General features: G+C 33.1%; 4 protein-coding genes across 6 annotated transcripts in view; 1 reads left to right on the top strand and 3 right to left on the bottom strand.

Annotated features, from left to right (window-relative positions):
• Positions 1–907: 907 nt before the first annotated feature.
• On the bottom strand, positions 908–3542 carry LOC113068529 (uncharacterized). Of its 2 annotated transcripts, none has more exons than XM_026241262.1 (2): positions 3329–3542; positions 908–1605 (listed from the first exon to the last, which is right to left on the bottom strand). In XM_026241262.1, exons 1-2 carry the CDS (start codon positions 3468–3470, stop codon positions 1073–1075), a joined length of 675 nt encoding a protein of 224 aa, XP_026097047.1. In that variant the 5' UTR covers positions 3471–3542; the 3' UTR covers positions 908–1072. The 2 variants fall into 2 exon arrangements, with proteins under 2 accessions (XP_026097047.1, XP_026097048.1); XM_026241263.1 differs by having other exon boundaries at positions 914–1545; positions 3329–3521.
• Positions 3543–5903: 2361 nt separating this feature from the next.
• Positions 5904–15035, bottom strand: LOC113068528 (BRO1 domain-containing protein BROX). Its single transcript, XM_026241261.1, has 13 exons — positions 14906–15035; positions 13488–13594; positions 12250–12356; positions 12045–12141; positions 10834–10929; positions 10002–10074; positions 9727–9832; positions 9563–9652; positions 8637–8722; positions 8410–8491; positions 7229–7379; positions 6992–7151; positions 5904–6079 (listed from the first exon to the last, which is right to left on the bottom strand). Exons 2-13 carry the CDS (start codon positions 13586–13588, stop codon positions 5993–5995), a joined length of 1236 nt encoding a protein of 411 aa, XP_026097046.1. The 5' UTR covers positions 13589–13594; positions 14906–15035; the 3' UTR covers positions 5904–5992.
• A 1011-nt stretch (positions 15036–16046) lies between these two features.
• Positions 16047–20204, top strand: LOC113068526 (axin interactor, dorsalization-associated protein-like). 2 transcript variants are annotated; one of them, XM_026241260.1, is made up of 10 exons: positions 16047–16336; positions 16949–17015; positions 17183–17236; positions 17363–17417; positions 17657–17720; positions 17935–18005; positions 18890–19012; positions 19094–19216; positions 19632–19749; positions 19838–20204. In XM_026241260.1, the coding sequence occupies exons 1-10, from the start codon at positions 16230–16232 to the stop codon at positions 19932–19934; spliced, it is 879 nt and encodes a 292-aa protein (XP_026097045.1). In that variant the 5' UTR covers positions 16047–16229; the 3' UTR covers positions 19935–20204. The 2 variants fall into 2 exon arrangements, with proteins under 2 accessions (XP_026097045.1, XP_026097044.1); XM_026241259.1 differs by having other exon boundaries at positions 16049–16336; positions 17935–18038.
• Positions 20205–22905: 2701 nt separating this feature from the next.
• The window catches only part of LOC113068525 (transport and Golgi organization protein 1 homolog), a 29261-nt gene continuing 27002 nt past the window's right edge, over positions 22906–25164 (bottom strand). The window contains exons 26-27 of the mRNA XM_026241258.1: positions 24362–24569; positions 22906–23992 (exon numbers count right to left, since the gene is read on the bottom strand). Coding sequence (XP_026097043.1) covers positions 23754–23992; positions 24362–24569 — 447 coding nt within the window. The 3' untranslated portion in view covers positions 22906–23753. The remainder of the gene's footprint in view (positions 23993–24361; positions 24570–25164) is intronic.

Here is a 25164-nt window from a genome sequence, read left to right as displayed (position 1 = left end):
AACACAACCAATACTATTATAAACACTACAATCTTTAAATATATTAATAATATTTAAGTATATTACATATTTTAGATAGTGACGATGATTGTATTTTTTTTTAGATTATATTTGTGTTGCTTAGTATGAAACTGAATGTGTGACTGAATGACCTGTTATCAAATACATTTTTAGGAGAAAAAAAATTATGTATTTATTAATGCAATATTTCTTAATAGGGGTTGTGCGATATAATTTGAATGTTGTAAAACAATTTGATTATGTTATGAAATTGTTAAAAGATGATAATACTTGAAAGTTAAGACGATTACTTATTAAATATAAAAAAATATAATATTCAATGTCCAGAATTATCAACTTTATCCTCAGATCACCAAATTTTATATATATATATATATATATATATATATATATATATATATATATATAATATTTAACTGAGGTATCAGTATGCATAAAATATTGAATTGGAGTTAAAATTGCTATGAAAATATTTTAAGTTTTTTAATAATTTAAGTTTGTATAATTGACTCTGTATTTAGTTTTTTTTACCTTGTTGGCTCACTATAGACTGGGGTTGTTATAGTTAACGAAGATAATAATAATAATAAAAATAATAATAATAATAATAATACTACTAAAATTAGTTACTGAAAATGAAATGAAAATAGAAAAATATATATATATATATATAAACAATGAAGACATTAAAATCAAACTAAAAATTAAAAATAAAAATTTGCTAAACTAACAAAAATATTTAATGTAAATATTCAAAATAATAATAATAGTATCTCAATTATATTTTAAAATAACACAGCTAGTGAAAGATTACACGTGAACTGAACTATACATTTTAGCGTTCCTCCTTTTGAAACGTAGCTTCATTGAAGAACACTCAGTATATCTCCAGACACAAACATCACTCTCATAGTGCACATGTCTGTTTAATCACTGATCTCAGATGAAACAAACATCTACCGGCATCGACACAATATGTTATGAATGTTAAAAAAATGCACTGGATAGATTTTCAATAAACGATAGAAAAATATTAAGAAACTATAGAACATCACTTAAACTCGGCCTCATACAACAGCTGGTGAATTTTTAATTTGACGGCGCTCTTCTTGGCGTAAGGAAGCCGTCTGAGATAAGGCAGTAAACTAAACAAGAACATCTCGTCCTCCAAGTCCTCGTTGGCCTCCATCTGCCACTTCCTCTTGCGTCCCGAACCCTGCGATCCCGACGCGGAGTAGTGTGAGGATGTGTCCAGCATCCCGTGATCGCCCTCAAAGTCTTGTACGCCGAACGCAGAGTTCCCGTCCGCCGGGCTCTCGTCCTCCTTGTCCTCTTCGTCTCGGTCCTCCTCGGGCTCGTCGCTGGCCAGCGATCGGGACTGGATGAAGGGCGTCAGGAATGACATCTGCCAGCTGTACTTCCAGCTGCGGTGGGACGTTCCCGAGGCTCGTCGGCGCTGCTCTGCACGCTTGTCTTTGATGAACATGTCCCGCAGACTCTTCCATCTCCTGCGACAGTCCTCTTCTGCACACAGACACAACAAACACTGCTGAAGACATGCATGATGTGATGCACACGCAACTGCTGCAAAACAGTCATGAAATATAGAGGGTGACTTTTGTGTGTGTGTGTGCAAATTTAATGTTTTTAAGCATATGCATGCTAAATGCAATCAACAATTAATTTTAAAACAAAAATAAACAGTGATTTTAGCATATGCACATATTTATAACTTAATATAATTGTACAATAGTCAATAAATAACACTATTGAAGACTTGCATGATATGACACGCTGCAAAACAGTCATGAAATATAAAGGGTGACTTTTTTCATCATTGTATTATTCCTTTTTATTATTCCTTGTTACTGTTTTTAAACATATGCACACTTTTAAGCAATCTACAATAAATTTAATAACAAAAATTAACCTTGATTTTAGCATATGCACATATTTAGAACTTAATATAATTTTTCAATAGTCAATAAATAACACCGCTGAAGACATGCATGATATATAAAATATATGAAATATAAAGAGTAACTTTTTGTGTGTGTGCAAATTTAATGTTTTTAAGCATATGCATGCTTAATGCAATCAACAATAAATGTAACAACAAAAATAAACAGTGATTTTATCATATGCACATAAGTATAACTTAATTTTTACAATAGTCAATAAATAATCATTTAAGAATACAAATAAAATAGTAAACAATAAATTGTACAGTAATCAATAAAAAGAGACATGCATGATTAAATATTAATATAATAAACAATAAATGTTGAGATAATAAATATGCTGGATTTAAATATATGTATACACATGATAATAGAATCAAAAAATTTATGTTGAATAATCAATCAATAGTGATTGAAGCATGTCTATATCATGAATAATATAATTCAATATTTCACAATAAGCAATTTTTTTTACATTTTTTTAATTAAGCATGTGTATAAGTAATAATTAACAGAGAATATTACAATAATAAAAAAAACAGTGATTTTAACATTTTATTTATCATATGATTAACGATAAATCGTACAATTATTAATTCAAGCATCTGTATACTTAATTCATGAATTTATTAACAATAAATGTTCCAATAACCAATACATAGTGTTTGTGATTTAAGCATATTTAATTAATAACATGAATAGTCAATTGACCATTTAATTTAATTCACATAAAGTTAAAATGTGAGCAGTAATATACATTTTTTTTTACATGGAAAAAAGTGTTTAAGTCTGGGAACAGTTTAGATCATAATTTACGAAAACTAATAGTGAATATTTAAAACTTTCCCAGCATGCTCTATGCATATATATAGGCATGAATTAATTTATGCATGCAGCATCCAAAAAGTTATGCATGGGTACACTATACTTTGCAAAAAAAATATTTTTCATAATTTTTACTATACAAAGCCGAATCAGACTGGTGCAGCTCTAGTTAAAAATGAACGCTTTGTGCATCAAAACAGAATTCAGCTTTAATACAAACTCAATAAACTTTGGATGAAATCAAACCCCACTTACTGTAACGTTACAAATGACCAAACTCAAAACAAGTCAAGTTCGCGGACAGTTAAGTGTCATTTCTACCCGATTGACCCATGCAATGCCTTTACAACTCTAATACACGTTCAGCTAGGTCTACCATGAAATGCAAACAGCATTCGTGGGATATAAATCCATTCTTTAAACCTGGATTCCTGTTAGCGTACTCTGAAACAAGCTAACAGCACACAGCTAGCTGTTTAGTAAGCAACAAACATCTCGAGAAACCGCGACTCTTAACTTACCAGGAATTTCCACTTGCAGACTCACGGCTCTCCATGCTTTGGCTTTTCTCGCAACGTCTTTGTATGAATTTATTGTAGAATTGTATAACTCGGGATAGTCGGACACCGCTGCTATTAACCTCTCCTCCATTGTTGTTAGCATTGGGCGGAGATGTTTCTATCTAATAACTGTGTGGTATGGGACAGAGCGTTTATTCCGGTATGGGGCGCCTGTTGACCCAAAACTCCTAATTCTCATTGAGTTGTATTTAGACTTCAGCACACTGTTGTCTGTTTTGTAAAGGTATTTTTTCAAAACAACGTATAATCTTTTTAATGTATTATTAATAACAATTACTATAGGCTTTAAAATTAGAAATCTGCTTTGAATTCGCTGTATTTGTTTATCTTAATTATTCATCTCTAGTAATCTAAAACGACTATGATTGGTTCATTCTGATCACCGCTGAGAAAAGTAACACGTGCCACGTGATAATACCTCACGCACGCGTCACGGACACGGTTATGAGTTTAAATTACATTTTAACAACGGACGTTGACACGCTTTAATTTATATTGAATGTAAAAGTTATTTAATAGATTAGAAATACGATTTAGAAACATCGTACCTTGACAAGTCAGAAATAACAGACCCCGCCCGTATTACTTAAACATTTCACTTTTCCGCTCTTGATCTATTTCTTATTAGAAAAATGTATCTGCGCATGCGTACCTTTCAGTCACCGAGATGCAAGCCGGGAAATGTAGTACGTGTAAGTGGCCTAAAATTGAGCGCTGCTCTGCTTTAAATCTACATAATTATTTTGGAACCAATATTTTGTATTTGTGTATTAGGAATACATATGATTATTTTGATGGCAAGGACAGATGAATTACATATTTGACGAAGTAGACGTGATGATCTTTCTATACTTGTATTGCCAGTATTACAAAAATCAAGAAGTTGAGGAATCATTCATGTCTGGAGAACAAACACTGCACAAAACAAATAGCTGACACACATTTTAATGGGAAAAAAACATTAAATGCATGACTTTGAGTTACAGGTTGATAGTAATCTGTGAGTATATATGATGATGCATACATATCCATACAACTGCATAGACGGCACAACGAATAATTGCAAAAACTAAAAGTGATCGCGGAGTGTCATCTTACAATGCCAGAGAAAATCTTGTTCTCTGCAGATTTGTGTTAAATAAATGTACAGCAAAATATCTGCTAATCATTTAGCCTTAATAAGAACACAAGCTCTTTGTTTTCAGTATGCTGATTAAAGCAGGGGTTAAAATAACAAGTGTCAAACATTTAGTGATCATTTCTGAACCTGGAGCTGAAGTGAAAGTGCATGTAGTTTTGTTGAAGTTTTTACGACCGTGACCCTCAAAACACAGCACCAAAGATCAAAGAAGGTGGATGTTCTTCTTGAGCTTACAGTAAAACAGCCAACCCATCAAATCAAACCAGTAAACAACTGGGAAACTGAGTTTCCCATCACACGTACAGCATAGCAATGCAAGTTCAGATTATTCTGACAGGTTTCAATTCAGAAGCGAATCGTATTTTTGCTTAAATGACTGTAAATATATACACATGGAAAGTAAGTCCAGTAAAAATTATAATCAGAGCAAAGCTCGTGGCACTTCACATCATCACCCTGTTTAATTTTATTCCCAGTTCAAGCAAATCAGCTAAGACTGGGATTCATTCTGTTCTTTTCCTACAACAACCCAAATACAATGTGCTTTTCACTTCCTCCCACTAAGAAATATGAATCATACAGCAGATATTTAGTGCAATACATGAGTAATAAGTCATATATTTTTTTAAAATCTTAAATGTAATGTTGACTAATGAAATTTTATTTTGCATGAAGACTTTTTTTCAAACACCCATTTATTGCATTCTAACATTATATGCATGACAATTTATCATTATATAATACAATATATATTATATTAAAGAAAATCAATCACATTTAATGCCAAATAAAATTATTTAGAATTAATAGCATATGCATATATATATATATATATATATATATATATATATATATATATATATATATATATATATATATATATATATATACACATTAATTTCTTCATTGCAGTATTTAGAAACTTGGAAGAAAATGTGCTCAATTGTCATGAATTATAATGCAATAATGCAATAAATCTTAATGTATTTAAAATGGTTTTATTTTCGTTATGCAAAGCATAATTTTTCATATCTTATTTTAATTGTTCCGAAATTCATATAGCTTAAGGACTGTTTAACAATTGCATTAAATCAATTTCCAGCATCACCATGAAGAGTTAAATTCTAAACATTATTAAAAAAAAAAAGTGAATTTAGTGACCTATAGAAGTTATTCTCTAATCAATGGACCCAATAAACCTTAAAAGTCGGACTGAAATAATCTATATTGTTTTACAGAGAGACAATCAAGTGCAGATCAAATGGTCGTATAATTCAGATTCAGTCAGTTAGCCACACAACCGTTCATCTGAACACCTGTCGCTTGTAGAAGAAACACCTTCATCAGAATCGGAGCATGAGACAGATGCCACTGTTAAATCACTATGTTATATTGGGAAATATTTGAGTTACACGAGAAGATTATTACAGACATCGACTTCATGCTGATGCTTCAGCAGGAGTTTAAGAGACGACGCAGCCCGTGTCCTTCTGCGGCTTCAGATCCGGCTCCTTCACCGGCTTGATCTCCTCATCGTGCTTGGCTTTTGCCTGGAGGAGGGATCGTGCATTACAATGTGTCCTGTTTCATTTATGCTGATTTGTATGAAAAATAATGCCTATCATACATTTTGTCCATGATTTACAGAAGACACCCCCCTAAAATGTCATTCGATGTAACAAAAGTTAATATGCTGTCATGCATATTTAGACCGAGAATCATTAAAAACATTAAAAGACTATGTAAGGATCACAGTGCAGCTCTTTTCAGTATTTGCCACTATCCTTCAAACCACTAGGTGTAACTGCATTTGTCAGCTTTTAATTATCATTTAAAATATAACCAAAATTAAATTTGATTTATTTTTACAGTTCAGTACAGGTCAAAACAAGTGTGTTTGTTTCGTTTTCCCTTAAATCTGTTAAACTGGAAATCTATTTTAACATGTCAGAGCCTGGGGGTGAAAACTTTTGAACACTATGTACATCTCTCTTTTTCATTTTTAGTACTGCCCTTCAGAAGTTACTTATGTGTTTCCCAGAAGACGACATTAGTATATTTACCCTTATCTTCAAACTCAAAAAGTTGCATGCATGGTTTATTAGGATCACACAATATTTGTCTGAGACACAACTATTAGAAAATCTGGAATCTGAGGGTGCAAAAAAATCTAAATATTGAGAAAATCATCTTTAAAGTTGTTCAGATGAATTCTTAGCCATGCATATTACTAAACAAACATGAGGTTTTGATATATTCACTATAGAAAATGTACAAAATATTTTCATGATACTTAATATCCTAATGATTTTTAAGGTAAAAGGAAAAACTATAATTTTGACCCATGCAATGCTATTGTTGGCTATTTCTACAAATATACCCCAGAGACTTAAGACGTAAGGTTTAGTGCTCCAGGGTCACAAATGTATATCCAATCTGTGGGAAAGGAAAGCTCTCCTCACCTTGTCGTCTTTGGGTCCCTTGGTAAGGTCAAAGGTCGCGTAGACTTCAGGCGTGCACTGAGCGCTGAGAGGCGGGAGCTCGAACGGAGTCGGTTCAGCCAAACCATAACTGGCCTTCAGTTCCAGCGCCGGAGCTTCTGCGGGAACCTTGTGGAAGTAACTGACACAGAAAGCCAGCCATAAAACCCCGGGTCCTCTAGGAACCGTTCCATCGCGTGTCACTGGTGTTTGACTCACATGAAGCTGTTCTCTCTCTGGCACTTCTCCAGGGTGTTCTTGATGAACGTGCCCAGCTTCTTAAAGAAGAGCTGCTCCGAGGGTTTGGCCGTGCTGCCCGGACCCTTCATCTGACGGTACTCTTTACACAAGGCTTCAGCGCGGGAATAAACTGAAACACAGATTCAGCACAGACATCACCCAGAAATAAAACACTCAGAGCTCAAGATAAGAAAAAAAAACAGTACTCTATCGTGTTGCAAAGAGACATACAGCTTTTTTTTTTTTTTTTACAGACACAGTAATAAGTTATTTTTTGAAGTTTTACAAAAACAATTGCAATATTTAAATTTTTCCTACTTTCCCAATTTCTGAGTGAAAAACATTTTTTTCAAGGCATAAAGAGCTCATTAAGATGAATTTCCTAATGGAGATTAATAAAAAAAACTTTCAACTTTTCCTATATTAAATATGAATGTGAACTAACTAAATATATCTGAATAAATACCTATGGCCCTATGTTTTTTTTTTTGAAAATTAAATTTTTATCCCTTTCCAATTCTTCTGGATTACATTTTTTTTCCAGACTATGTATTAAATGGTAAAATAAAATGTTATTAATGCAAAAGCATGTTAAAAAAAGCTACTTTTTTGGGCCCTATAAAAAAAAAAAAAAAAAAAAATTATATATATTATATATATATATATATAAAACAAAAAAAACAATGGAACATAGAAATGAATAAAACATAAATATATATATATATATATATATATATATATATATATATATTGTTATATATGTTTTATTGTTATAAAACATATATATATCCATTGTTTTAATGGTAAATTTTATTAATCAAAAAGCATTCGCAAGAAGCAATTTTTTCGGGACATATGAAATATTTATTTATCGTTTTATTTTTAACCAAATTCTGTTTTCCGTTTATTTTAGCTTCTTTTTTTTTTCTCCTTCTTCAAAACTTCTGTGATATGTCCTCTAATTGTTCTGGTAATCAAATGATGGCATATCTTTACATTTATTTAAAACATTAATTTATCTTTTAATCAAATGAATATTAAACAAACAAATATGGAAGAAAATTAGCATAATAATTTGTAATAATAATTATACCAGTAGTAATAGTAAGGCATATACTCTACAGTACAATATGAATAAACATCTGTTCATTTGTTCGTACATTTCTCGGCTTCCTGCAGGGATCTGATGGCCTCTCCACATTTATCAGCCGCCAGAAGAGTCTGTCCATGATAACAGTGCGCCTGCACACAACACAAACACACCTTACAGCAAGAGATTACTGCATCAGTGAGAACAGATGTCTGCCATTGTTCATGCAAACAGAAACTCCTGCCAAATATTGCACGCTGAATTACTCCATGTGTGTTCGGCTTCAGACCGACTCACATAAGCCATGTAGAAGTGCTGCTTCAGCTGCAGGTATTTCTTCCATTTACTGCTGCATTCTGGATCCAAAGTGTTCAGAGTGTGATCTGAGCAAACACCAAACAATATCTTCTCAATAATATATCACTTTATTATGCAGCACTCTCAAATACTCGATGCATTTATTTATTTCATGATTTATATCCAGGTCCATTCGGGTAAGCAACACTCTTTACATATACATATTCTATAAATATGTTTTATATATGATCTTATAAGATTACATGGTAAGTCATTACAAGGTCTCATTTATTAATATTAAGGCATTAGCTAACATGAAAATAAAAAAGGTTCAAATACATAAAAGATATTTTAATAATAAAGATACTTAATGATAAGAAACTAATTATAGATGTATATATATGTCTACACACACACACATTTATATATATCTGATTATTATTAAAGCTAAAAACATTTGTGTTGCTTCATATCGTTGTGAAATGTTTTTTTTTTTAGGATTCTTTGATGAATAAAAACCAAAAGCACAGAACTTCTTTGAAAGAGAAATATTTTCTAACAGTATAAATGTCTTTACTCCCACTTCTGATCGATTTAATGCATCCTTGATTAATAAAAGTATTTAAATTAAATTAAAATTTTAAATTAAAATGTTAAACTTTAAATTAAAATTTAAAATTTTAATTTTAATTTTAAATTTAGTTTTACATTTTAATTTAAAAGTACTTAAAAAAAATATTGAATGGCAATTTGAAATATAATAATATAATTAAGTAATATATATACACACAGAAACACATGCAAATATATTTATAAAATATTAAATATATTATTTCGATTGCTTAGAAACATTTAAGTGATAATGCATCACAAAACTTCATAAATTGGGGAATTGTTAATGCAGAATTAGATGGAGAGCAACGTACCGGCCTTCTGGTAGAAGTTAGCGGTCTCGAAGGACAGCGCTGCGATGAGGGAGGCGTTGTGCTTCAGCTCGATGGCTCTGGCAATGGTGACTAAAACAGAGACTCATGAACCCTCACACACTCACACACACACACACACACGACTGTTCAGCAGTGTGTTTTACCCTCCTGAGCCTCCGCCTGACTCTGCACGATGTAGGTGTCGATGACCCGCGGCTCCAGGTCGCGACCCTTCTCTGCTGGAGTGATGAGTCGAGGAATATGAGTGTCCTGACAGGAAACACACCACATGAACGAACAGAGTCCAATATTACCATAAATCACGAGCATGCATTATCACGTTTAAGAGGTTTTAGACACACGATGTGCTGAAATCAGTGATATGCATGCACTCCAATCACTTTTTGCTATCATTTTTCACATAATCTGCACATTTTACCTTCAGGGTTTTAAATATTCCAGCGGCGATTTTCAAGCTCTTGTGAACATCTTTGGCCTCGTCCTCTGTGATGCTACAATTAAAATAAAAACAACCCGTCTTTAAAGAAACTACACATATCTAATGATCATATTCTGCTATAATTTATTACACACATAAATATAATGTAGTATTACTTTTACTATTACTACACTTAATTTATAGAATTAGCTGACTGTATAGAATATGCATCAACTCTTTTATTTCACACCTACTCACCAAAATAAATAAATAAATATCTAGATTCTGAAATTTAAATAATTTTATTACGTGGGAAGAAAAAGCGGAGTGTTGTGAAATACTGTTGTTTTAGTATTATTTAAATAAATTGATAGAATTTATTTATAATTTAAATTGGTTATTGGTAAATTTTTCCGTTTTTAATTTAATTATTATTTTAAGATTTTTTTTTATAATTTCTAGTTTAAGTTAGTCACTTTTCTATGCTTTTATCATTTATTTATATATTTATTTATTTGCTTTTATTTTTAGTTTAGTTTTAGTAATTTAGTAACATTAAATCCCCAAAGCAACATTTTTAACTTTTTAAAATATAAGAAATAAAGCTGATATCCATTGCAGCATTATTTATAGTTTAAACAAGACTTGAAACTAGCACAACTCTGCAGGAAAGTGGTTGGCTGGTTTTATAAGTGTACAGCATCAGATGCATGTTTTCTGCTCGAATCACTGCAGAGGTAACTTCTCTGAGAGAGGACAAACTGCCTAAAAGCTAAAGCACAGCATATAATGTTTTAAATGACAGAATCCAATCATTACACACATAACTTACTTCTCCTTTCCGGACAGACGTGAGGCAAACTTGGAGTACCAGATGGCCACATTAAACGCCATAGACACCAGCTCAAAAACAGCATCCTGCTGGGCACTGCAAAACATAAATCAGATTACCGTATTTTTCAGACTATAAGTCGCACCTGAGTATAAGTCGCATCAGTCCAAAAATACGTCATGATGAGGAAAAAAACATAAGTCGCATTTATTTAGAACCAAGAGAAAACATTACCGTCTCCAGCCACGAGAGGGCGCTCTATGTCTTCAGTGTAGACTACAGGAGAACTGAGCAGCATAGAGCGCCCTCTGGCGGCTGGAGATGGTAATGTTTTCTCTTGGTTCATGTCAAATTAAATTTGATAAATAAGTCGCACCTGACTATAAGTCGCAGGACCAGCCAAACTATGAAAAAAAGTGTGACTTATAGTCCGGAAAATACAGTATATATTCCAATCAAACCATTTAAACTCGACCGCCATTTTCATAAAAGCTCATCAAATCAGATCATTGTCAATATGGACGTGTAGCAGAACATGCCTTCAGTTTAACTAAATTACACAAGTTGACAAAAAATAAGAAAACACCAAAGACGAACACTTTGGACGTGTTTGTGTTATTAATAATTAACTTTGTAAACACAATAAATAATGCATTTCAGTGTTTTTCTTATTTTGGGTAACACTTCACACTGACAAAAAAAATTATTTAAATAAAACAAAGCTTAGTAAAGTACATTTTACATCAAAATACAATTTCAGTCTTTTTTCTTTAAAATTTACACATTTTATAAAAAAAGTCACTTGCGGTTTCTTTGTAACGCCTTTTTCTGCGTAAAAAAAGGTTCAAAGTTAATCTGATCTTTTCATAAATTGACACCAAAGTTGAAATGCAATCTAATATTTTTAGATTACCTTGTGTTTAATCTATTATAGTTGTAACAGCTGTTAACAATGAATAAATAATTATTATAAAGTATTGTAACTTTGGTTATTCAATAAAAAATGCATTATAAGGTGCATTACAATTAATGCACTAAAATGCATTAAAATGCCCTCTCGTGGCTGGAGACGGTAATGTTTTCTCTTGGTTCTAAATAAATGCGACTTATATATGTTTTTTTCCTCATCATGACGTATTTTTGGACTGATGCAACTTATACTCAGGTGCGACTTATAGTCTGAAAAATACAGTAGTTTCTTTCTGAGTTACCTTGCCATATTTCCCTGTAAAGTGTCAGTCCATTTGAAGTTCTGGATGAATCGGAGCTTGCTCTCTTGTGTGGTTCCATCCAGCGGCAAAATGAATCCTAGAACAACATCATCATCATCATCATCATTTCTCTGAGCAGGATCAATGCAACTGCATGCAAAGCAGTCTGAGCAGCTCTAATAGTGAAGGCTAATAGTGCACAAACCCTGTATAAGAGCAAAGTATTCATCACTGGATCTCTTCATGATCTCTGGGGTGCATGTGGCATCTGTGAACATGTCCAGCAGTCGGGCTCGCGCCGTCCTCAGGTCACTGAGACAGATTGAATATTAATATTAGAAGAATCATGCAGAATCATACTATTTTTCCCAGACGGGATTTCTGGACTGGCTAAAACATCCATGTGTTTGACGTGCTCTCTACAGTCCTCACACATGACATGGACATGTTTTTGAATTGTTTTGACCGTTCTCAGTAGATCCCGCCTTCTTGCACGTCACAATTGGTCGATTATCCACAATGCCTGCACGCTATTGGCCAAACTAGTTCCCATCAGCAATAATGAAAGGACATGAAAACAAAGCCAAGACCTGGACATTTTACTCCTAACAGACACGACCAGTCAAAAGTTTTCAAATAGTAACAATTTTTATGTTTTTTAAAGAAGTCTCTTCTGCTCAGCAAGCCTGCATTTATTTGATCAGAAATACAGCAGAAAGCAGAAATACTGTAAAATATATTTACTATTTAAAATAAGTGCTTTCTATTTGAATATATAACAAACTGTAATTTATTTCTGTGATGCTCCGCTGTATTTTCATCATCATTCCTCCAGTCTTCAGTGTCACATGATCTTCAGAAATCAGAATAATATGATGATTTGATGCTTGAGAAACAATTATTATTATTATTATGTTGAGCAGAATTTTTTCAGGTTTCTTTGATGAATAGAAGAGCAGCATTTATCTCTTTATAATAACTTTAGAACAGTTCAAAGCATCCTTGCTAAATAAAAGTATTGATTTCTATATATATTCTATATATACACACACACTGACTCCAAGCTTTTGAATGATATAGTGTATAATGCTCCAAAATACTTGTTGTTTTCATTTCTATTCATCAAAGAAAGCTAAAAAAAAATTTGGCTCCCCTTTTCAACATAATTATTATTTTTATTTTTTTTACAGTACATCAGCCTATTAGTGTATGAAGACTGGAGTAAAATCACAGGAATAAATTACATTTTAAAATATATTCAAACAGAAAACTGTTTTTTTAAATAGTAAGAATATTTTACAGTATAACTGCTTTTGCTGTATTTCTGATCAAATAAATGCAGGCATCTGAGCAGAAGAGACTTCTTTAAAAAACATGAAAGATCTTACAAACTTTTAACTGGTCGTGTACGATATAATATAACAGCACAAATGAAATCCTCACTTGCAGATCTTGTTGGCAGCGGGACTGGACGCCACGCCGTACAGATTGAACGATACCGGAGCCGTGGCTTTCAGAGGGTTTCGATGGAACCAGTGAGTCATGGTCACCTGAACGGGAAGAAACAGACTTATTTATTTCAGTTTACTTTGATATAATTGATTTTAAAGGCATTTTATTTTCAACCCAAACATCAGATGTGAATCTGGATCCTAAGCATTATTATAGAAACACAAAAACTAGGGATGCACGATAATATCGGCACAATATCGGTATCGGCCGATAAAAGCTTAAAATGACCATTATCGGTATCGGCCGATATGAATATTTCTGCCGATGAGCCAAACCGATATTCTCCAAGTGAAATAATTGACCTGTTTTTCAGATGTGAATGTCTGTCTACATTTGTAAAATAATAAATTTATGGTAGAATCAGTACAGAAGAGATACATGGATTTCTCTTCAGTAAAATTAAAGTTTAAATATATCAGTATATATTTGTATATATATCGATATCGGTATCGGCATCGGCCAAAATTATTTTGAAAATATCGGCATATCGAATATCGGCCAAAATCCAATATCGTGCATCCCTAACAAAAACATATCCATTCGTCTAAAATAACTCTTTAGATTAGATTAGATTCAATTTTATTGTCATTGCACATTTAAGTTAAATGCAGTTATCATCTAACCGGAAGTGCAATAAGCATTAAGTACAGAATATACAAGGTCTACAATATGTACAATAACTATACAGATAAGGCAGTATTATGGACATAATTTACAGATTTTAAATACTATCAGCATGATATACAGATACTATACTATACTATACAGATGGATTATGCATAAGTGTATGTACACTATAAGCAGAAACTATGAAAAAATAAACAAAATTTGCACTAGTGTAATGGACAGTAAAGTGCATAGAAAATATTTCAGTGTGCAAATGGATTACTCAGTGTTTCTGGATGAACAGACAGTAGTGCAAGTAATGTGCAAGTAATAACAAGTGTAGCTGTTTTTTTTAGTAGTCTAGATTATGTGATTTTCTATATCAATGAGAGTCTATGCAGATGGTATCTGGACTATTTTCGGTGCTTGTGACGCAAGCAACTAAATAACCGAGCATATCTCACATCTATTATATATTATATTTCATATTAAGAAGAAACATTTAACAGTATAGGGATCAGATGATCTTCAGTGAGTCATTTGATTTGTAACATCTCGGTAAACAGATTTCTACACTGGTTACAAACTATCTAATGTTGGTGATTTTTCGTCTACTGATGTAAACACACTTATCTGCGAGCTTCATGTTATACATACAATGGTTAAAACCTCGCAGTAAACACAGCAGCCACGCGCTAAAATCTCACAACAGACTCTTAACACGCTTTTCAAACGAAACAGACCTCGTCTTCGCACCAGAAGTGTGTCGACTGTCAGATGTTTGTTGTTTTGATCGGCGAGACTCCGAGGATGTGGACCAGGAAAGGCCAAAACAATGAACGCTCTTCCTGTATGACGTATCTCGGAAGGTGACGTCACACACACGGCAGTACGTAATCATTTTGACGGGTGTTTGTGCAAGATCAGTTTTGTTTATTTATGTAAAAAAAAAGGTTTATAATTGAATGTGCAATAAAATCATTTGTGCACGTGAGTACAGTTTGTCTAAATATATATATATATATATATATATATATATATATATATATATATATATATATATATGTATATATATATATATATATATATATATATATATATATATATATATATATATATATATATATATATATATATATATATATATATATATATATGTATATATATATATATATATATATGTGTGTGTGTGTGTATATATATATATATATATATATATATATGTGTATATATATATATATATATATATATATATATATATATATATATATATATATATATATATATATATATATATATATATACGATTTACATAATCCAGAATGAAAAAAGAGAGAGTAAAAAAACATTATATCCACAAATCAGCCAATTCACTTACATTAGAGCTTGCAACCTAATGTAGAGATATACATTAATACATTATTAGAGAAAGTGTAAATTTTTAATGTTTTTTTATTATTATTAAACAGCTTTTCGATTTAGTTAAAATTTTGTCGTTTTTATTAGTTTTTCTTTTTTTATGCTTCCATGTAGTTTTATTTTTTTTTTGTTTATTTACTTCAAACAAAATAAAAAAGAGAAATATTGCCTTGACATCTAGCTGAAATTAAATATCTTATTATTATACTTAATTAGCTATATATAAATAGTTTTAAAATGTAAATTACACCACAGGATTTATTTATGTAGTTGTTTCATTAAAGGATTGGAAGTGCTAGTAATGATCAGTGTGATACAAGTATCATTGGATGTGAATAATCACACATTATTACTGATACAAGAAAATGTTATTTATATTCCGCGTTCTCTTGAATTCTTATAAGGTTACTCACGTCTTCTTTATTCTTGAGCGCATATTGGGACTTTTATTTTGAAAACTTATCTTCCGGCGCAGTCGCAGATAGTCCGGTTGCACTCGCGTCAGGCCTGTGTCGGTGTGTGGCGGTGCCACTGGAGCATCCGGAGCCCACTGCGTTTCCCGGCGGTGCGCAGCAATGCGGCGCTGAAGAATAAACTTCCCCAGCGATGTCAGATCCCGGAGCTTTCGCGTAACTTTAACCGGAGAAGATGTCAGATGTCACCAAAACCGTCCAGAAATGGCATGCGAATTTTAAAAAGGGCACTGACTTTGATTCGTGGGGGCAGCTGGTGGAAGCCATCGATGAGTATCAGATGTAAGTTATGTATGTGTTCAAAATAAGCAAAGATATTTGGCGACCAGAGCTGGTTAAAAAACGAGGAGCTCATTTTTTTTTCTAAAAGCAATACACATAGAACTTAAATGACAAGTGATGCATTGCAATTACACAAAGTTGGAATTTAAAAACAGATGCGCGTGTTCTTGCATTGTTCAATGTGATGCACAAGATGCGGTGAGTAAATAAGTAAGCGTTGAGTGGTTGACAGCCTGTTTGCATTACGTCGCGCGCCACACCCTCCAGTCTCAGTCTGAACTCGTGCCATCTAGGTCAGTAAGACACAACTCCGTTCTTCACTCTCTACTTTTGCATTCCATGCATGGATTTGCTGTGCTTTTAAAGTGTCAACAACTGCAGTAATGTCCATAAAGACACTGACTTAATCACTTACAGTATAATTCATCTCTTAGCTGGATGGCAAATGTGTCTGTAAACAAAGTTTTTATGTTGTTTTAATTCTTCAGATTGAAGTCTTGTGGTGTGGTTTATTGCCTCATCATGATCCATGTACAATATATTTAGTATTTCCTTGTAGAAATGAAAAAGACATTCAGTGGTTTGTAACCAGTTTTTGTGATGTTTCTTCAGACTCGCGAGGCAACTTCAGAAAGAAGTGCAGTCTTCAAACTCACATGATTTCACAGAGGAGCAGAAGGTGTGTGTTTCCCAGAGATGATGACAGCTGTCAATCTTTTTTTTTCTTTTTTTCAGAATTGATGTTAAAATATTTCAAATGATATTAATTATTTAAATGTTTGGTCTTTTTCTTCCTCTGTTATCTAACGATATTAATATACACTATTTCTTTCATTTATTTTCCAGAAAACTCTTGGAAAGTTTGCAACATGCCTTGAAATGCGAAGTGCGTCCTTACATGTTAGTATTATTATGAAATAGGTTAATCACTTACAGCTCCTTCAGAAAACATTAAAATCTATTTCCATGATTGTTGAGAACAATTCTCAATGCTGTAACTGTGATTCTGCTGGTTTTCTTCGGCAGTGCACACAATCTCAAGAGGAGTTCAAGTTAGAAGACTTGAAAAAACTGGAGCCCAGTATGTACATCATATATGTGGATATGAATGATTTTAACCCTATAAAGCCTGCGTTTGTTATATTTAGGGCCAAGATAACCCTTTTTGGAATTGAAACATTCTCACTATACGAGTCATAAAAGCCTGATGTATCACAAATGATACAAGACAAAAACACACATTCAAACTTGTTTATATTTAGTCCAAAGGTTCAGTAAACTGTTCCAATAAAAAAATCTATCACTTCTATTTCTCCACAGTTATTAAGAACATTCTGACTTACAACAAAGGTTTCCCTTTTGATGTCCAACCAGTGCCTTTGAGGTATTTCTTTGATGTTTATTTATAGAACAGATAGTTCCGGTCCTGGATGCTGATTGGTCGACCAGCGTTCCATTTATAAGATTACGCTATTATGAATGATTATATGCACAGTGTTACATCTGACACTTTTAAAGATACTTTGTTCCAGTAGAACCTCTTGTTGTTTCACGTTTGTTATTTCCGCTGCTGATTGATCTGATTCTGGGTGTTTTAGGAGGATTCTCGCGCCGGGTGAAGAGGAGAACCTGGAGCTGGAGGAGGAGCTGGACGCCGGGACTGGTGCAGGTTCAACTCCATCATTCCCTTCAAGGGTTCCAGGTCATTCACTACATAGTGCACGAAGGACTTACTTTGATGCACGTCTTGTTATGGATATGATCAGCCTTAAATATGATTTTTCAACTTTATTAATAAAAATCAGGCAAATAACACTCTCATTTTCTTCAGAAATGATCAAAGTCTAGGTTTTGTTCAGTGTTATTTTAGTATCATTGATATACTTCATTTTAATTTTAGTTATAGTTTTCATTTTTGTTATTTTTTTATTTTTTAAATATGTACATATAGTTTAATGTTTGTTTGTTTTGTTGTATGACTTCAATAAAAATGAGAAATATTGCCTTGGAAAATGGCTGAAATAACATTGTTTCTGGTGATATTTAAGTAATGCTCTGCAAAAAAATTATTTTCTGATTTTTAAATCAACACATTTATATGAGAAGCCAAATGACTTAGGACGTTAAGTTTATTTTATTTATTTTTATTATTATTTTTTTTTTTTTTAATGAGAAAAAATATTTGCCAATGGGGCAAGAAAAATATTTTTTTCTCTTTTAAATATTTTTTTTTTTTACCCCAATGCCAATATTTTTCCTTTATATTTTAAGCAATTTTTTTTTTTTTCAGAAAACGAATTGTTTGTTTATAGATTTTTGCACTGTAAAACAAGACAAAAATACTGAGTAAGAAAATATAATTTTTTTGGTTTTAGTTTACCAGTACTAACCCAAGCTCTGTAATGGCAATATTAAATGTGATATAAGTAAACAGTAGATGAACTTACAAAAGTGAAATCCACTTTCAGAGAAACTGATGCATTTCTTTTTATCAGTAAGCAACCAAATTCTTACTTTTTCACAGTTTTAATGAAAGTTTGACGTCTTTGACAGGTAAGCTTTTGCCACGGTTGCCCTCAGAGCCTGGAATGACTTTGCTTACGCTGACGATAGAGAAGATCGGTCTGCAGGACGCAGGACAGTGCATTGACCCGTACATTACCGTCAGTGTGAAAGGTAGATCTCCGTAGCCCTCTTTATCGTCACATCAGATCTGTCTTCACATTTTTCTTACATTTCAATCTTTTCACCCTCCAGATGTGAACGGTATAGACTTGAACCCGGTTCAGGAAACGCCAGTGGCCACGCGGAAGGAGGACACGTATATTCATTTCAGCGTGGACGTGGAAATTCAGAAACATGTAGAAAAACTACCAAAAGGTCTCACTTTGCTCTTAATGGATTATTGAACCCAATAATGAAAATTTGCTCCATCTGTGATCTAGATGAGTTCGTTTCTTCATCAGATTTGAAGAAATGTAGCATTGCGTCACTTGCTCACTGCAAGTGAATGGGTGCCGTCAGAAGTTTAAAGTTAAAAACGTCTTAATGCTGGATTTGTTTAATCTTTCATCTTCTCCAGATGTTATTTGATGGACTGTTGATTATTGTGATGTTTTTATCAGCTGTTTGGCATCTCATTCTGACGGCACCCATTCACTCGCAGTCAGATGCAATGCTACATTTCTCCAAATCTGACGAAAAAACAAACTCATCCTAATCTTGCATTACGACTCAAGAGATGGTGTATGAAATATACTCCAGTTGTTAATTTTTGCGTTTGCCTCTTTTGCAGGCACAGCTATTTTCTTCGAATTCAAACACTATAAACCCAAGAAAAGATTCACAAGCACTAAGTGTTTTGCCTTCATGGAAATGGATGAAATCAAACCAGGTCCCATTGTTATAGAGCTGTGAGTAGCAGAGTTCTTCAGAGATGCTTGCATCTCCTAAATTCATTCTTTCATCGTATTTATGTATTGCATATTAATCTGATTTTAGGTACAAGAAACCGACGGACTTCAAGAGGAAAAAACTCAACCTCCTGACAAAGAAACCACTTTACCTGCACCTCAACCAGACTTTGCACAAAGACTAAACCAAGATCTGTCGGACAGCTCTTGTATTATATTTCTCAGAAACGTTTGGTGCATTGCCTCTCACACATTCCTTGCAATATCAGATGCTTTTCTTCATATCTCCGGTCTGAAGTTTAGCACACAGCCTGATTTCTCCATGGTGCTTCATTCGAGAAAAAAACTGAATCGTGTACAAATGGAGTTCTGATGGAAACGGATGGATATGAGTTGGATATAACACAGCTCTCCTTTGGTTATTTTTATTGCATTAAAGAAACCGCTCGCCCTCATCTTCCAAACCTGTATGCGGTTATTATTTTTGAAAGTCTACTTTTCATGAAATTTCATTTTATAGTCTGAAAAAAGCAAAAGCACCATTAAGCATCCTAAAAACAATCAATTTTATATTCTACTTTTACTCAAGCCATACAAAAAGCATTGCAGATTTAATATCAAACTGTTATTCAGTGGAAACCTCCAGTATTTGTTTGATTATGATTTGTTAATTCTTAAAATCAATCGAATGTGAACATATTATATCTTTGGTTTGATTTTGTTTATGCATACTGGGGGGAAACGGTTTACAAATTTGGAGTCCTATGAGGGTGAGTTAATAACATTTGAATGAACTATACCTTTATAAATGTTTATTGCTTTTAATGCTACCTACATAATAACACTAAACATCTCGAATGTAAAACCAAGTTGGTTTTTGAGATTTCTATCATTTATTTTTTCCACAGCAATGTTAATATTATTCTATAATACTCTAATCCTAATGACTTTGCAGTACACTTTAATAGATCACTCAGAAGTTTAATTAAATGTGACCCTGCAGCACAAAAGCAGTCTGGAGTCTCTGGGGTATATTTGTAGCAATAGCCAAAAAAAATAAACATTGTATGGGTCAAAATGATAGATTTTCCTTTTATGCTAAAAATCATTAGGATATTAAGTAAAAATCATGTTCCATGAAGATATTTTGTAAGTTTTCTACTGTAAATATATCAAAAAATAATTTTTGATTAGTAATATGCATTGCTAAGAACTTCATTTGAACAACTTTAAAGATGTTTTTTTTTTATCCTCAGATTTCAGATTTTCAAATAGTTGCATCTTGGCTAAATATTGCTCGATTGTAACAAACAATACATAAATGGAAAGATAATTTATTCAGCTTTCATATGTATGAAGCTAAATATACGCTTTTGTGCTCCAGGTTCACAAATGAATCAGAAAAGCTAGTAAATATGAACATATGACCATATATGGTCATTTAATTTCATATTTACAGATTTTAATCATATGAAGTTAGTATTGAGGAAATGACTTACTTCTGGATTAGTTTCTCAAACAGTGTTAACCAAGTTTACTAAAAGATTTCACAAGGTTGTCACTAGCGAGGATAACTTTTACCAGGAATTTACCAAAAAAGGAAAACATTAATGGAGATGTTTCCCACATCGAGCTGTTTAGTTTAATGTGATGTCAATGTTGGAGTCTTGGAATCAACTAAATGGTTAAAAAGTATTGCATTTTTTTTTTTTTTTGAAGACTTTATACATCATGTTTTGATGGACGTTACCTATCATTGGTGTGTATTAATACACAGCTTTATTGAATGTCTCATTTCTAATAAATGACGATGCTGCTTGAATCATGAACATTTTATAAATACACTCCAGTCTGAAATACATATACGACATAATGAGAACACGCAGGCAATCTCTGCTTGATTAATTGGCTGGAATTTCTTGGATTTATAGGAAGTGCATCATTAGTCCCGAGTGAAATCCCATGTGAGCCAGATTGCTGTTTAAAGACAATGAGACGCAAGGTTCCTAAAGTATGCAAACACTTAAAACAAGTGCACGTTTAATTGCATTAGATAAAATGTTTTCTTAGAACATTTGCAACACGACTTCTATTTATTTTAACATTTTAAACCATGCACATTTTAAAATAGATACTAAAATGTAAAAATAGAGCTAAAAGTTTTTCGTATCTAAAGCAAACCACATTCAGATATTTTTAAGCATGTCTTATTCTGGTGGGATGCTATAGTTAATGTTACTAAAATTAACTAGACTACAACTTATCGACTTTTCTCACACAGGGTATCACAACTTGCCAACAAAAATTATAATTTTTGTACCTTTTTACACTAGCGGTGTTCCAGGTCAAAAATGACCCATCAGAAAAGGCTTATAAATGTATTGTTATACTATATGTGACCCTGGAACACAAAACCAGTCTTAAAATTGAATCATCTGAAAGCATAATTAATCTTTTCATTGATGTATTGTTTGGTAGGATCTGATAATATTTGGCTGAGATTCAACTATTTAAATATCTTGAATCTGAGGAAGCAAAAAAAAAAAAAAAAAAATCTAAATACTGAGAAAATCACCAATTAAAATAGTCCAAATGAGTTCTTAACAATGCATATTATGAATCAAAAATAAAGTTTAAAAAGACTGATTTGTGCTTCAGGGACACATATTAACAGATATTGTCTTGTCTTCTTTTAATTAGCACAGGTTTTGTATTTCATTTAGGAACTGACTGATAATAGATTGATTTGAGCTCATGCTCTTCAGTTTCTGACTGAACATTGCCAAAATTATGCACACGTAATGCTTTTTTTCTATCAAAAACTGTCTATAAACTCAGATCAACCAGGCCTTCAATCATCCAGTTCCAAAAATAAATGTTCTAATCAAAATAATACAAAGTTGACAAATGATCTTGCTGATAATATAGCATAATAATCCTATTTGACCAGGAAACCATAAGGAAAGGATTTTCAGCACAGCAAGTGATAAGTATCTAAATCCTCTTTAAGGGAAAAACTGGCATGATTAATTGTTTAAAGCAAATGTCCTGTATTAATTAATCCAGAGCAAAATCGCTGGCTCCTCATGGGAGTTCTTGTTGAAAGATGTTGAGACGCATGACGGTGGATTTGCCAGAAAACACATTCATCAAAACTACAGGAAAAATAAGCTTTATTTAATGCCACATATTTTTAAAACCGTTTCTTCCCTCTTACTGCGTGCACATGATGCATCCTCTCAACACACTTACTAAAATAATTTACTCAAAAAACAAAAAAAAAATATATGCAAAGAAAAAATAAAAACAAAATAAGATTATGGATTTTGAGTATTGGAGCATTTTTCTATTTTCTGTTTCCAAAAGCATTGCATGAAAAAACTTAAGAGAACATCAAAATAAGAAGGTTTTCTGGGAATGAAATTATTATTTTTAAATTATTGCAATTCAGTGAATCTTTTGCAATGAATGTGTGGCACTTGCTTGTAAAATAATTTTTGCGTTAATCAAAGAAATGAAAGAAATGTAGAAATACTCTGTCAATATGACATCAAATGTGCCTTTCCGCTAGGAAAAAGAAATCATTAGAGCAGATGCACGACGAATCAAACGTTAAAATAAACACAGACGAGGCGAATAAAAAATAAACACAGGCTAGCAGACGAATCAAAAGAACGGTAATATGGTTGTTCAAAAATAGTGAAAAGTCTCTTCAGAGTCCTCTCACATTAAAGGAATGAGGAAATGGCTTCACGACGTGCCTGAATATCGGCTCGACATCCCAGAATGCATCAGCACTGGGTCGAGTAGTAGAGATTATAATTTAACCACAAAAAAAAAAAAAGAGTTATGCATATTAAATCACACTATTTCCATAGGAAAGGTTTGCTGAGATATAAAATCAAAACATTCATTATTTCTGTCTCAAATGTGTTGTTGTTTTAGTTTTTTCTACCCAAACCTGATCTTGATGGTTAGATACTGAACAGAATCAGGTTCTCGGGTCAAGGTTCCTCGTTCTGATGGGACGTGTGTGTTGGGGGCTCGTCGGCTGGTGTGACGTTCCCCTCGCCGTCTCTGGAGCGCTGGGGGGTCAGCGGAGGGGGTCCCGGGAAGCCACGCCCACCGTACAGAGGCGGGATCACGGCTCCGGGGGGGAAGGGGCGAGGGGGGAAGAATTCTGGAGGGACGTCCCGTGGTCCGAGAGGAGGAGGGGGGAGCGATCCCAACAGTGGCCCTCGTCCTGATGATGAAACAGTGAAATTGAAGTTTTTTGTATATGGATTAAACAAATAAAGCAAGCATGCATATATTATGTGCAAAAGGGTTAAATTCACATTGCATTGCCAACATCAAAAGGTTTTCAGTTACAGTGTTTTCAGCTCGAGCACATGCATCAAACAATGCTTAATGTAAATTGCGATAAACACAATTTCTAGGAAATAATCGACAATTATGTTTTATGTCATAATCGTGCAGCACTAAAACAATCATTAATATAAATAAATAACACCGTGTCATATCTAGTGTCACAGAATCATCTTGCGCTCCGATGGTACTGTACGATGTTCCCAATCTTACAAGAAGCAGACTCAAAGGTAATGAGGATTACCAAACGGTGGAGGTACGGGTCCAAACGGGCCGAGGGGAGGAGGAGGGCCGTACGAGTCCAAGGGTGGAGGTCTGAAGCGCGGCTCGGGGAGAAGGTCACTGGGAGGTCGGATCATCATGGGTGGGAGCGGCACGACTGGGGGTCCGTACGACTTTGGTGGAGGAACCGGAGACGGCAAGAAGGATCCCTGACTCTGAGACTTGGAGAGCTGGAGGAGAAGATGCAGAACTACAGGTTCATGAAAAAAAATCCTGTTAACCGATATATAACTCAATATAACTAAAAAATTATCAGAAAATTTGATAATATATAAGGTTACAATACTAATTTCAAAGCTTCATGCTTTATTAATAATAATTATAATAATTCTTGACACTTGTAAAATAAAATAAAGATTGATGGAAATGTTGTATTTTACACTACAAGATGCAATGCTGATAATGTGACCCCTGGACCTCACAACCAAAAATTGAGATGTATTAACAGCTGATAAATCATCTTTCCATCGATGTATGGTTTGTTATGATCACACAATATTTGTCTGAGATGCAACTATTTGAAAATCTGGAATCTGAGGATGCAAAAAAATCTAAATATTGAGAAAATCACCTTTAAAGTTGTTCAAATGAAGTTCTTAGCAATGCATATTATTAATCATAAATTACGTTTTGATATATTTACCATAAGAAATAAAAAATATATTAATGAAATACAATCCTTACTTAATATCCTAATAATTTAGTGACTGATTTTGTGCTCCAGAGTCACATATTTGTCTTAAGTTCTTCACTTTCGAATATTCA

Source organism: Carassius auratus, linkage group LG45M (assembly GCF_003368295.1).
Source record: "Carassius auratus strain Wakin linkage group LG45M, ASM336829v1, whole genome shotgun sequence".
In the NCBI taxonomy this organism is placed as follows: Eukaryota; Metazoa; Chordata; class Actinopteri; order Cypriniformes; family Cyprinidae; genus Carassius; species Carassius auratus.
The sequence above is the reverse complement of the archived record's forward strand: the minus strand, read 5'-3'. Positions and strand labels throughout refer to the sequence as shown.